Below are 14,840 nucleotides of genomic sequence, written 5' to 3'. Positions count from 1 at the left end.
GTTGGTTACTTGCAGTAGGAGAGGAGACAGAAACCTGTAGAGCAGACTTTGTACCCAGGAAGGTCAGCCTGACTTCAGAGTTTCTTGTATGCTCTTCTGACAGTAGACCCTGGACTCCTAGTGGGGTAAGCACCTCAGCATATATCCACGCGGTATGTGTGTGTATCTCTGACTTATTTAGTGTTCTCTCTCTTCTCAGTCTGTCTCTCTGTCTCTCTCTGTTTTTCTGTCTGTCTGTCTGTCTGTCTCTGTCTTTGGGTGTATGTGTGTAAATACGGGTGTGAATACCCAAGCATATGACACAGAGAACAGAGTTCAATGTCAGGGATCTTCCTGGGGTGCTCCACCTAAGTTTGGGAGTACGGCTCTCACTGAACCTGGAGCTCACTGTTCCATCTCTGTTAAACCAGCTGGCCAGCAAACTCTTTAGATCTACTTGTCAGCACTGGAATTACACGCACACATCACCAAAGCCAGCTTCCACATGAGTGCTGGGGTTCTAAATGCAAGTTTTCATGCGTGGGCAGCAAGCTCTTTACCCACTGAGCCATCTCCCCAGCCCTGACTTATCTTTTTCATTGTATGCACTATGGATCTGTGTCTCAGCTGATGTTCCTGGAACATGTGACACATCATGGCAAAGCCCAGAGTCACCATTGGCCCCACCTCGGCAGGTCCTGTTGTCTGTGTGGAGGATGTAGCCGAAGCGGCAGGAGCAGTAGTAGCCACCGATATAGTTGTGACAGTAGTGGTCACAGGAAAGTTCTTCATCTTCTCTCTCCTTGCATTCATCGACATCTGCGGGCAGGCAGAGCCTCTCATCAGTCACGGCACACATGACGATTAAGCCACACTTACAAAGCACTTAAGGGCATTCGTGGTTTGGGGAGGGTCATGCTTGTCTTTCATTTGATCCCTGTGTAAAGCCCAGAGGGGGCCATTATCTATCTCCCTTTGTCAAATGAGGTAAGCAGAATCCAGAGAAGTTAGGCCACTTGTAAGATCACGGAGAGCTAGGTCTGAACCTAGGCAATCTCAGCCTTGGTAGAGGTGATCACCACATCTTGGTTACAATAATTATCACACTCCATGCCAGACTTAGCACCCTCACCCTCTGGATGATGAAACCGAGACAGAAAACTCAGGACTTGGAGAGCTTGGCTCACCACCGCAGCCCCACGCCCTCTGTCCCCATATAGATCAAGTCCTGTCTTAGAGGTTTGCACATCTACTTCTTCTATAGAAACATACAAATGGCCAGTACGTATACAAAACAAAAAGATATCCACCATTATTAGCCATCAGGGGTTACAGTTTAAGCCACACATATTCACAGGGGTAAATAAAAATGAGGGAGAAAAGACTGACAACATTTAACGTTGAGGACATGGAGCCATCAGAAATGTCACACACTGTTTTACAAATGACATAATTATTTGGAGAAAATCTGACAATTTCTTGGAAGACTAAACACAGCTGTGCTCAAACCGGCAATTCTGCACCTAGATATTAACCAATAAATAGGAAAACATATGTTCATAAAAAGGTTGAAGGAACCTTTTATTAAGGAGTGAAAAAACAAAGTGAAGCCCATGTGTCTCTCAATGGGAAAGTGGCCATGCCCTCCCCTAAAAAAAAAAAACCCAAACCATTACAGTGTATTCATGCATTGGAACATAGTTCTGTCAGGGAGCTAACCCAAAATAAATGAATCTTAGAAACATTATGCTGAGCGAAAGATAATCATGTTCCCACTATATTTTCTGGGTGTTTACATAAGTGACATTTTGGAGGCCAAACTAATGTATAGAAGAAGAAAGTCAGAACCATTGTTTACTGTGAGAGATCTGGGGGCAAGGAGTTTAATTGGACAAGAACATGAGGAACTTTCTGGCAGATAGTGAAGTTTAATGTGTGTTAAATGCATGCTTAAGATGCGTTCATTTCATCATATGTGCATTCTACAGCCAAACAAAACATTGCTAGCAGGTGTTGAACTAGGAAGCAGCTTGTCCCTACCCTGGAATGTCTCACAAAGGTAAATTGTTGAATGAAAGATGGCTAGATGAATGGATCTGTGCTCCATGGAATAAATGCAATGAGCTACTGAAGGCAGAATCCATGGCGTGGGAGCACAGCTGTCAGTTCAGGAGTGAGCACAGGGCAGTTTCCATCTCCAGGGATGAAGGGACACACAATGATGAGGCGACTTACCTACAGCCATGTAGTGGGCATCAAAGCCGGTGAATCGCTCCTCATTGGAGAAATCTGAGCGGAAAGTGACGGACATGAAGGAGCCAGGGGAAAGAACCACTTCCTGGCCGGGGGTCTGCTCCGTGTCAGTGGTCTCCCTGCCACAGAAGGTTGCCAGCACCTGATCTTCTGTTTCTACCTTTGGGAGTCAAAGGGGACAGGAACAAGATGAATCCTTCCCATGTCAGCCTCTCTCCAGATCTCCAAGAAGACAGAGGGCAGAGCTGCTGGGAAACTCAAAGAGAGCAAACTAGAGACTCTGGGATAGGAGGCAGACATGGGGCTTGGGTAAGTGAATGTGGCCACCTGATGACCTTCTTCTGGTCCGGTTCGTTCCCTCAACAGGTACGTGGCATTTGCCATTATTGCCAGCCAGGTGAGTTGCTCACTGGAAACAATTCAAAGAGAATTAAAAAAAAAAAAAAGAGCTAGATAACCTCACAAACGGGTTCCATACTCAGCAGGAATTTAACCACACTTCCAGGGAAAGGAAGCAACACACAAAAGGTCATTCACAGAGCATCCAGTGTGTGCCTGCCACGGAAAGAAGTGTGGCGAGATGGGGCGATGAGAGAAAAACAAGGCTCAGTGTTATTCACGGGATGGTGGTGTTCAGACGAACAGACACGCGCGGAGCGGTGACAGTGTGACAAGAGAATTCACAGAGGCAGTTGTGGGTGATGGGTTCCCCGCAAAACATAAGCTACAGGATTTTAGGGGTGTTTGGGTTTTTGTAGCCGGTTCACCGAGGCATGGAATAGAACCTGACACATAGTTATTTATCCAATAAATTTGCTAACAGGGACTAAAGCTTCGAGACACAGTGTGAGGCCCATGAGGAGCCAGGGGGTCAGTGAAAACTGGAGCAGGCAGCTGTGCTGGAAAGGACACTGCAGCTCCTTGTGGTTGACCTTTGATGACGTCAATGCTGTAAACGGAAGAACCTGAAAACTTTGCAATGAGAATTTGTGTACTCATAACGATGTTTAATAGGTAGTCCTGAAAAAACTAACAACAGTCTTTTGGAGGCATCCAGAAATTGCATGCATGTACATGTATTGGGATCAGATGCAAAATTTCCCTACTTAATTAAAGAATTTCTTCCTTTGGAAGGGCCGGGGACCCTGTGTGTATTTGGAGATCAAAGCAGAGGTAATTTATTGGTTGCTAAAAGCTGACTTTCTGTCTTGTCCGGGGAAAGAGCTGGTTGGTGTAGTTCATTGACTACGCACATTTAACCTACTTCCTTACTCCAGCTTGTGTTGTTTGTAACATCTGCATTGGTGTTTTAACCAAGCTACAGGAGAAAGTCCTACGAGGACTGCCACGAAAGGGAAGGTCTCGAAGCCTGTCTGTCTCGAGTGGCTTTTAATAAGCCCATTGTTCTGTTCCTTAGCACAGTATGGCAGACTATCTTGACATTTGACACTTCTGTTTTGAGACTAATGGTTTATTTATTTAAAATAAGAAGGAAAGCAATTTGCCCTGGCAACAAAACACAGGGACAATTAATCACTAATGTGGGGAACTGAAGTGTAAACAGGAGATGAGCTCATGGCTTTGCTATTTGTTCTTTCTGCAGATAGTCGCGATCTCCCACAGCCTCTGACTGCAGACGATGCCTTTCTTCACCCAGCTCCAACCCCACTCCTCTGCCTCCCAGCTGCCTTGCTATTGCGGTTAATGGGGTGTTCCAGATAACTGAAAGTTTTCTATCAGTAACCCTTAAAAGCCTTTTCTATTAAAGCGGGGTGCTTCCTTTCAAAGGAGTATTTTATCTGAATTACTATTTTCTGAAGTTAAACACACAAAGCTTTCCTTGGTGAGCTCAGACATCACAAATGTCAAACGTCATGACACTACATTAAAGTGGGACCGTTGGGGATACTGAGTCAAGCACTGTTTGCCCTGCCTGCCTGGCACATTGCTTAGCCTTTGCAGATTTTTATGCCTTCATTATAAAGTGTTCTATTTTGTATCTCTTAATCAGTGTAGCCGCTATATGTTTCTGTCTGCTTATTTTTAACATATTGTAAATTAAATTAGAGCCTACTTAAGGTGCTCTTGTTGGAATTTAACAGAATTTAACAGAGACTTAATAGATCGAGAAGAAGGACTAGGGAAGAGACTCAACAGTTAACTGCAAAAGCTAGTGCTCTGGCTTGATGTCCGTGGTTTGGAGTGCTGTAAGATGTGTGGACCACTGGCTTCACCCAGGCTTCCTATTCCTGCTCCGACTCTCCTATCTCCGCCTCATGCTTCTTTGTCTATAGAGAAGGTGTTTTAACTTGTCCATCTGTATGAGGACTGTTGTCCTAAAATGTCATCACTGCCAGACACTGAAGACATGCACTGCCAAGTGGGGAGCAGACATCTCATCACACAGATCTAGGGGACCTGGTGAAGTTGCGCTCATTCATGAACCATGTCGACACGTTTGATTATACCCATGAACTGTCAATAAGGGCTCGGGCATGGAAACCTTCCTGCAGCCTGGCACCCTCACTCTCTCTTGGTTTTTGCAATGTGGGAAGCACAGGCTTGTTGGTGGAAAATCAGCTACAGAACACTGGGAAGGATCTACTGAGCGCCTCTAATGATCATCCTCAATCTGGCAGTTTCTGGGACTGAGGCTCTTCTCATGATGTTTAAGCGGTCATTACCTACCAAGCCACACCAATCTAGAGAACAGGGATGCAGGCTCTAGCTGAGAGCCAAGAAAACTGAGTCATAGACTCTTTTAGAAGCAGACAAGAGACAGTCTGAGGCCCAAAGAATTCAACCCGCAGCCCAGAATAGAAGCTGAGCACACTGCTGTTGAGAGGGACCTGCAAGAGATTTAATCTCCCCTCTTCCAGAGGAAGCTGAAGGCCTGAACGGGAAGTGCCTTCTGGAAGAGCAGAGAGATAACGGGAGCTCCTCTGATATCAGCTGTGTTTTCGGAACAGTTCTGTGACACGGGGAGAAGCCGCCAACCCAGCAAGTGAAACACAGAGTGTGACAAAGGACAGACACTTGGTCAAACAATTTCCCTGGCTCAAGAACCTCTTGAAACCTTATCTGAGGTTCATAGATTTGTCTCCCAGAGAGAATGTGGCTCAGTGACAGCTCCGGCCATAACCTAAATAGAAGGCTCAGTGACCCTGGTAAACATTTCTATCCTGCGGCTGGATCAGAAAGTATTGCAAAGACTGTTTGCTTCTGCGTGTAGCAAGATCAAGCTGTGGCCTCTTTTCTGACTGCCCTTGTATCTGGAGTTAACATATCAATGTGGTCAAGTGAAAGCATGGAATTCATAACTAGAAGCTCATGGGACTGAGGGTCACAGACTCTGCATTCCCCATCTCCGATGGTGGCAACCACATTGCTGTAAGCTATTGTTATGTCGGGCACCAGCATGTGGTTCCATGCAATCAGTTTGCTTTCCTTTTACTCCATTGAATAGACACTTATGGACTGAATTCTGTCTGGACTATAATATGAAGGATGTTCAAAATTACTATCCTGTGACATGAGCTAATAAGCATGCCCCCTGCCTCGGGGGGAGTGAAATTTAGTAGGAGAATATTAGAAATGTTCAAATGTGTGCGCTAAGGTAACTGCCATGAAAGATAGGCAGCCTCGGGCTCTAAGGAGGCAAAACAAATGTCTCCAGCTCAGAGGCTCCAGAAAATATCTGGAAGCTAGAGACATAGTTCATAGCTGTAGAGCTCTTGCCCAGCTTGTGAAAGGCCCTGAGATTGATACCCTAGTACCACCGAAAAAAGCAAAAGGAAGAGAAAGAGAGAAAACACTCAAGAAAAAGGAGATTATCCTTAGAGCCAATGAACGGCAAGTGAGTAGGATTTGGACAGTTGAGAGAGGTGATGGAGGGCAGAGTTAAGACTTAGGGTGTTTAGAGTCTCCATCAAGGGTGCACCTCCACACCCCAGCCACCTACTGTCCCAGAAGAGGCTCTGTTGTACAGGGAACTGGAAATCACGTCTTGGGAGAGAAGCTAGTTTTTGTTTTCCATAATTCTTTCTTTTCTAGACACAAACCTTGAAGACAAAGCTGAGGTGGGTCCCAAAGTCCGTGAATCGCTGTGGTAAGACAGCTAGGGCTCACGTGTGTGTTGTGTTTGTATCACACATTCAGAACACTTGGAGAAAGCAACTCTGGAGACACGGTTCTTGCTCCACAAAAGACGAAAGTGATGAGTAGACAAGTTTAGTGGATTGGACAACACAAATAAGAACGGAGTGATGCACGATCTATCATTAGATGAATGTAGGGTCCAGGCCCAGAATTATAACGTGAGGGTTCTCCTACATGCTTCTGACTCCTCTTGAGTTCTCTAGACTCCCTCTGGTTGGCTCACTACCCAAGCCAGAGCTGTTTTAAGAGAAGTAGACAGAGAAAGCCTTTCCCAAAGTCTAGACTCTTGCATTTGGCTTGTCAATACTCCCAAGCTCTACTAGGGCCCTTCTGTAACCTACTCTGGGCCCATGAATAACTTTTTAATCTTACTGTAGGCAGACATCAGCATTAATGCTGGAATACCTTACTAAAGTTTAATCGATCTGGGCCCCTAAGGTTTCCTTCTTGTGTAATTCTAGGGTTGGCCCAAAGAGCTTATGCAAATCTGGAAGGCAGTAACCATTACTCTGTCAAGGTGGTTTTGGACAGATGAGAGAAAGCCTAGTATGTTCTAACTTCTCTTCCTATTCCTCTATACACTTAGCCCTCCCTCCCACACCAGGCTCTGAGGGCCAGCTGTGGTTCAGGCCTACCACCAGATACTGGAAAGTAGACCCATAAAGGTGCTGCCCTCTTTGAGCCAAGAGTTCTCCAAGGCCTTTTTAATTCATTCCTTTGCAGGAATTTGCCAACTCCTTTGCCAACTTTTCCACAGGTGTCAAGGCTTCAGGAGAACTGCCTGGTTAGCTTCCTCTGTGGCCCTCTAACTTTCTATTTCCAGCGTTCACTCCCCTAGCTCTTCCTACAGTGCGGGAGCACTAACATTCATGATCTCCCAATGCTTGGTCTCTTGTTTCAATTCTCCTGACTGAATGTGACTGACAGTCGAATACTGGAGTGTCAGAAAACTATTTCCATTGCCCGTGGTTAGGAATTGGCTCACAAGTAGATTCTAGAAGAGTGGTAAGAAAACCAATATAGGAGTCTCTCTCTTCTCTCTCTCTCTCTCTCTCTCTCTCTCTCTCTCTCTCTCTCTCTCTCTCTCTCTGTCTCTCACACACACATACTTCCTCTCTCTCTCTTTCTCACACACACACCACATACACTCTCTCTCTTTCACACACACACACACACACACACACACTTACTCTCTCTCTCTCTCACACACACACATACACACACACTCTCTCTCACACACATATACACACACACTCTCTCACACACCACATACACACACACACTCTCTCTCTCTCTCTCTCTCTCTCTCTCTCTCTCTCACACACACACACGCATGCACACACATACCATGTGAGCTCTGTAGTGGTGAATTAATTGGGAAACCAGCTGAGGTGGCTTAGAAGCTAGCATCATCACAGTGGGCTGGTGGTTCCGGCTCAGGAGACATCCAAACAGAGCACTGCATGTAGGGACATGCCGCTACCCATACACCACACAGCCATCAAGAAGAAGCAATGTTCACTGAGCGATCAGAAGTGGGAGAAGTTACGGAGGCCAGGATGAGGCCAGGAATTTTTCTCTAGAAAGGAGCTGTGAGGTAAGGATGGATCAAAGGCACGGTGTTAAGACCTGTGCGTTAAGCTCTGAGGCCTCAAGGTGATGCCTGGAATGCGTTATCATCCAAATCAGAGGTGAGCTACGAATCTTAGGGGCTCTGAAGTGCTCTCCTAAGCACCAAAGCCAACCTGGAAAAAAACTCTGGCTGTTACTGTTATCTGTTGTTATTTTGCATGAATAATGATATTCTTACATTTAGCAGACTCAAAAGGAACTTCAAGGGAACATGCCACTGTCAACTGGAAATGACAAGATAATTCCAAATGAGACGAGGCTTTGGGTTCAAAGCTTCATGTACAGAGAATGGGTAGAGAGTACTTGACTGCAAACAGGACCTTGGTCTTAGGGGAGGGAAAGGACATCTCTGAAAGTGAAGTTAGGAAGCCAGATGCAGAATTAAGGCAGTAGTCCAGAGCAATGGACTGGCCTCTAGCCAAAGAACACGCCTACGTTCTTGAGAAGGCAACCCAAGAATCTCATAATGACTATGGAGAGGTAATTGCTGTGTTCTTTCAATCCTTCCTCCACTTTTCAATGAGGGCTCTACTATGATCCTCCTATTCTTACACCACAAAGATAGTCACACCCTGGGTATGGGGGGGTGTCAAATAATTGTCCCTGCAGGTTCAGAGATGTATGGCAAAAAGAAACTGCACACAAGAGCCTGCTGTGAGGGTTTCATCTCTACCTGGTTTGGTCTGTGTGGGTCCTGTACTTCAAGCCCAGTATCATAATGAATTAGGGACCAGGGAGAAATTGTGTTCAGTGTATGGAAAGGGCATGAGTGATTGCATTCAGAGAGTGTGGCATAGTGTTTCCGAAAGCACCTGCACCTGTTTCTTTCCCTCCTGACCATAGACCCCTCTGCTATGTGACCTTGCTGCTCCTGAACTGAGTGGATAACTTGTGCCGACAAAGGCATGCTATGTGTCCCAGGTGGCATGGCTTTTCTGAGCTTAGGCCACACAGTCCTAGTAACTGACAAAGATTCTTTGCTTGTCTCAGCTTTAGTAAAGATTCTGAGTTTTCTGTTAGGCTCCTGGGTGTAAAATCCATTATTAGCAAGGAGCCTCGCTAAGGCAGTTTTGAAAGGATTCTGCCTCATCCCCCCAGGAATATGATAAGTTTCCCCAGCATCCCCTACACCCAAGGTCATGTTTGAGCACCCAGGCATGTCTTGACCAAGTAGCTTGTTAGATCAGTTTAACCGTGATACCTGTTAACCCCGATGTTCCCTGCGAACTGATTTTCTACTCTGAATTCCTGTCTTCCTGGGTTATATTTGAACAGGGAGCACACACTCTACTAATAGAACCAGAAACAATAGTTAATTCGTACTAACAGTGAACACTAGGGACCCATTAGCTGTCACATTAATGGCGAAGTTGCAATGACCTGGAAATAGTCCTCGGAAAGTCTTAGCAAGAGGAAATCCCACTGCTGCCATCCTTAGACGCGAGTGATGGTCTTAAGTACAGCTTACACGCTGCTCTTTTAATGTTATTACACAGTTTTGTTTGTTAATTAACTCTTTCCCTTTTCCCTGTTTTACACTTAGATTACTGCTCTGAAGTCACCAGGAGAAGTCTGAGGAGGCCTATTGGAGTACAGAGTGATGTGGAACAGAGGGTGTTGTCTGCATGGGATTTCTAGACCATCTAGCTGACCCTCACCTTTAACCACCAGATGCGCATGTGAGGTCATTTGGCACCTGTGAGCTTCAGTGACTCTCTGACCATTGTCAGCACTCAGCTGACTTTAAGTAACCCACCAAAGGACCATTCCACCCAGTCCAGGTCAACTATAGCATTGTGAACAAGCAGCACAGTGCTGTTTGGCTATAACGGGCTGGAGTGATTCATCACACAGTGAACGAGAACTTGTGGGGACAGGCTTGTGAAAAAAGTGTTTGGGGAGAGTGAGGAAGTCTGATATTTGTGAGTGGACGTTTGTAGTATGACAACCTGATAGGTTCTTGGAGTCTTGAAAGTCTCCTGTTCTTTGTCCTGAGCTTTTTCTACTACACCCTTCACAGGAAGAGCAATTACCACCTCTACACTAGCATCTGAGGAAGTGAGAAACTTGGTACCTTTCAAGACTGATCAGGCCATATGGGATTACACTTGCAAAGTTATCCCTCATCTTACCATGGGAATCTAACCTTGGGAGAAAGAGTCAAACATGGTAAACATGATATGTGTGTGTGCGATATGTATGTGTGAGTGTGTGTGTGTATGTGTGTGTCTACAAATTCCCATGGGAATCTAACCTTGGGAGAAAGAGTCAAATGTGGTAAACATGATATATGCGTGTAATATGTATGTGTATGTGTGTGTCTACAAATTCCCATGGGAATCTAACCCTGAGAGAAAGAGTCAAACATGGTAAACATGATGTGTGTGTGTATCTGTGTGTGTCTGTGTGTGTCTACAAATTCCCTTGGGAATCTAAACTTGGAAGAAAGAGTCAAACATGGTAAATAAGATATGTGTGTGTGATATGTATGTGTGAATGTGTGTGCGCGTGTGTGTCTGTGTGTGTGTCTACAAATTCCCATGGGAATTTAACCTTTCGGAAAGAGTCAAACATAGTAAACATGCTGTGTGTGTGTGAATACATGTGTGTGTACAAGTTCCCATTAACTTAGTAAACATTAGGAGCCATAAGCTGTCACATTAATGGAGAATGTAGACTGACCAGGAAATATTTTTAGAAAATTATTCACAAGGGAAACTATCTAATGTGATGTGATCACACGCACACTGAGCACATACATTGGGAGCACAAAGTAGAAGGAATCAATGCCAAACTACAGGTTGTTCTTTGTTTTCAGATTTAAAAAGAATCCTGAGCTTAAAAATACATCACTCTAATAAGCCAAACTCGAATGGCAAATATTCAATATTTCCTTAACACTCAGAATCTCGATTTTTAAAAAGAAAACCCAACATATACAAAAGTATAAAGGGGGTATTTGGTAAAAAGAAGGGAACCACCTTCACCTTCAGGGGCCAGGCCAGTGCTAATAGTCCAGTCTTGCTACTCTAGTCTACGGCTTTCAATTTCAGTTAAAGAGCCTGGGTGGAAGCAGGTGAAGTGTACCAGACCCCAAACAAGAACCTGGGCCTGGAGAAAGTGGAGGTAGATTGTAGCAGGCTTCTGTGTGAGCAATACATTTAGAAGATTTTGAAAGTCATGCCTGTGAAATGGCCCATCTGGCAGATGGAAGATTTCAGTTGACTTCAGATTGATGTGCTGGGAGGTTGACGCTTCAGTCCTGGCCCACATCATGTGGCCTTAAAAAAATAAATGATGGATAACCAGGAGGGGTAGCTCATGCAGGTAGATCTCTGTGGGTTCCAGGACGATGAGAGCTACACAGTGAGACCCTGTCTCAATCAAGCGATCAACCAATCAATCAATCAACAAACAAATGAGATGATGATTCATCCTCATTCCAGTGGGGCATCTTTATATCCGTTTTATTTTCTCTTAATGATCACGTGATGAGTGTACCTCCGACAGACATCACAGTTTGGTGCCTAGAGAGGTCATATGAATTCCCCAGGGCCACACAGCCTGTGAGTAGGAAACCTAGATAAAATTCACACTTCTTGACTTCCAACCCTGGTCAAATCATTAGAATCAGAAATTTCTATAGATGGTCAGAGTTGGAAAAGATAGCCAAGGACCTTAAGTGTACACCTTCTATTTCTTAGATAGGGAAACTGAATCCTGCTCAAAGTCACATCATGAAGGTCCAGGTGTGCTGATCTTCCCAGTGCAGTGGTGTCATTTTGTTTGTTTTGGTTTTTTTTAGCTAATCACAGTAAAACCTCTTAATGGAGCTTGACAATACCCTAGGAAGGTCCTGTCTCTGTGCAAAGGGCAGAAACCATAAAGAACAAGGGGGCCTGAGAAAGAGCTCCCAGGTCCTGAGAGTCTGTGGACAGCACCGCTGCCAGGAAGGATAGTGAACAGAAAAGACCAGCATTTGCAGGGAGAGAAGAAAGGACTGGCAGGGGAGGGAGGGGCTGGCCCCGAGCCTTGGGTTGGCATCCAGGCATCCCGCAGGTGGGAACCAGGCTTCAGTGGGGCAGCAAGGGGGCTCCTGGTACTGTAGCTAGGGAGGGGGCGCCAGGGTGGATTTACAGTCTCTCTAGCTGGTGAAAGGCTTGGACTTCTCCATCTCATCTCTTCTAGGATTGGGGGCTGCTCATTCACATGCAAATCCCTTTAGTATTGGGAGCCTGGGCCCCACAACTCAGGGCAGGAAAATAGCTTGGGGACAGGAAAAAAAACAAAGGGTGGTTGTGTTCCCTGGCAGGGCTGCCAGACTCAAGGTATGTCACAGTCTGGACTGAGGGGAGACAGTGATCAGCCCAGGAATGTGTGAGCTATTGTGTGTACTACCATAGCTCTGAAGCCTGTCCTACCAAACCTCATCCTTATATCCACAAATCTTTGCATAGAAATCCTCAGGGGTGCTGGAAATACCTAGCCAGGGGCCCTGGGTCCTAGCCATAGCCTCATCACACTCTTGCTACTTTAACTCTGCCATGTTGGGTTATATTGAATCTGAAAATGCGTATTAGCTTCCAAGACCCAGCTATCAAATTTTCTGGGGTTTTGCTTTTATTTATCACAACCATCATCCTTAAAGTTTAAGGAGAGAGAGAGAGAGAGAGAGAGAGAGAGAGAGAGAGAGAGAGAGAACCAACTAAACAAACCACATTAGAAATAAATAAATTCTACGAAAATTCATCATTTCTAAATTATTTTAACATCTTTCTACCATTGTTCCTGGGGCTTTAATGTCTTTTGAATTCCAACAAAGAATAATGTGCCAAGATCCATCTCTTGTCCATCCTATGCTCCCTACTTTCCTTCATTTTTGAATGCACATATCACTGTCTCTAGGCCTCAGCTTTCCAAACATACAACCTGGAGTCAGGGCAAAGGAAGTATCAGGTGTCCAGGCAGTCAGCTGTCCAAAAGATCTGCATCCCCTGCAGTACCTTGCAGGAGCCCTGTTCCCCAGCCTCCCTCCCTGGTCCAGTCTGTCTCCTCTTGCCATCTCCCATCTCTAACTTTTTTCTTCAGACACACCAGCCATTTCTCTGCCTGGGGGTCCTTGTGCTGTCCTATCTGAGTGGGTGCCTTTTCTCCAGGAAGCACATAACTAAGACCCTCATCGTTTCCTTTGCTCAAACATTCCCGACTCAGCAAGACATCCCTGGGCGCCGTATTCATCCACAGCACAGGCTTCCCTTCCACAGGACGCTATACTGGTTCTGTCTTGTTCCTTTGCCTGTCTGTCTGCTCTCTACTCGCTAGGTACAATAGTGATTATTCTCGCTGATTGCCTGCTAACTCATTGCAATGTGGCCTAGCGGCTGTACCTTCAACACTGTGGCTACACAGTATGTCTTGAAGGAACACCTTTCCCACTTTCTCTTCTCTCCTGTAAGGACGGTGAGTTCCAGCTCTGCTATTTACCCAGAGGTTTTCTGTAGGTGCACAGCTACAGAAGTGCACAGCTGTATCCCCTGTACACCCACACCCCACAGAGCACATCTGTCTCATGCTTGTCCATCCCCACCTTAGCTTACTTTCTTGGCCCCAGCATGAAAGGCTTCCTTCTGCTTCTCGTCACCCCAGAGTCTGTGATGCTTGCATTTCCTGCTTAAAATAAGACTTGGTCACACTTTTCTGAAGCTCATTTTCACCTCCTAGTTCTCTTCAGTTAGTGGCAATTGGTATTTGGGGCCCAGCATGCCAGAGGGAAGAATCGTGCTAGGACTACAATTACCATTCAAGAGAAACCTTCATCCAGTTCTCATTTCCTTCTGAGGTCACGATCTCCTGTCCCCTCCCAGAGAAAGAGCAGAGCCATTGCTGGGGCCAGCACGGCCTGAAGGTCGTGGGCATGACTTAAGTAAACAGAGAGCTGTAATGGAATCAGGCCTTGAGGTCAGAAGACTTCTATCTTAATTATGCAGCAGGATACAGACTAACCCATGTGGCGTGGGGGAAAGGGCGTTGGACTGGATCTCAGACCAACGAAAATTGGACCTGGAAAAACCCACTAGTGAACTTCCCTCACTGAGAAAACTGCGGCCCAGAATGCACTGGTGACTTGCCCGAGGTCTCGTCCTCAGCCAATGGCCGATTTCTAGCATGGTGCTCTTTCTTCTACACTGCTGCCAGGATGGCGCCTCTTTCTGTCCCACCCAGGGTAGTGCCTGCTACCAGAGAAAACACAGACACAGCCTTGAACTCCTGGGGTTGGCAGTCTAGTGGGAGTCACTTGGAACTTTTGCACTGCAAGCATATCAATTGAGCATGTCCCAACCTTCGGACCAGGCTTCATTCCTTATTACTTTTAAAACAAGTTTTCTCCCAAAGTCAGGATAAAAGAGAAAGTTGCTTAGCAGAATCTAAACAAAACAGGAACCCTCAAAACCCTTCAAGCCATTTTACAAATTTCACTAAAATACCATTACAGGCATACTATTGCTTTAGAAAAAAAAAGTACATTGGCTGAGAAACAATTCAAGGTCCTTTCCAGACTAGAATTGGCATGGAAGAGGCACCAAGGGGAAACAGAACCTTGTCTTGGTTTTGCAAACACTAGAGATTGAAATCTGGCTTTTCCAGAGGGACTTGGGCAGTTCTCTCTGTGCTTCAATTTCATTCTCTGTAGGGTAAGTATAATAATACCCGTGTTTCCCGTTCCATGAGAAGAATTGCCTGCATCAGCAGACTGAAAACTGCTCTAAGAACTGTGATGCTAGACACACAGCATCCTGCGCTGAAACAATCCTCTCAAA

General features: G+C 45.5%; 1 protein-coding gene across 3 annotated transcripts in view; it reads right to left on the bottom strand.

Moving 5' to 3' along the window:
• Masp1 (MBL associated serine protease 1) overlaps positions 1-14,840 on the bottom strand; it is a 65,043-nt gene that overhangs the window by 38,483 nt on the left and 11,720 nt on the right. For all 3 annotated transcript variants that reach the window (XM_075967724.1, XM_075967729.1, XM_075967733.1), the window contains 2 exons: positions 2,215-2,392; positions 667-798 (listed from right to left, as the gene is read on the bottom strand). In XM_075967724.1, coding sequence (XP_075823839.1) covers positions 667-798; positions 2,215-2,392 — 310 coding nt within the window. The remainder of the gene's footprint in view (positions 1-666; positions 799-2,214; positions 2,393-14,840) is intronic.

The sequence above is a fragment of the Microtus pennsylvanicus genome, chromosome 1 (assembly GCF_037038515.1).
Source record: "Microtus pennsylvanicus isolate mMicPen1 chromosome 1, mMicPen1.hap1, whole genome shotgun sequence".
NCBI lineage: Eukaryota > Metazoa > Chordata > Mammalia > Rodentia > Cricetidae > Microtus > Microtus pennsylvanicus.
The sequence above is the reverse complement of the archived record's forward strand: the minus strand, read 5'-3'. Positions and strand labels throughout refer to the sequence as shown.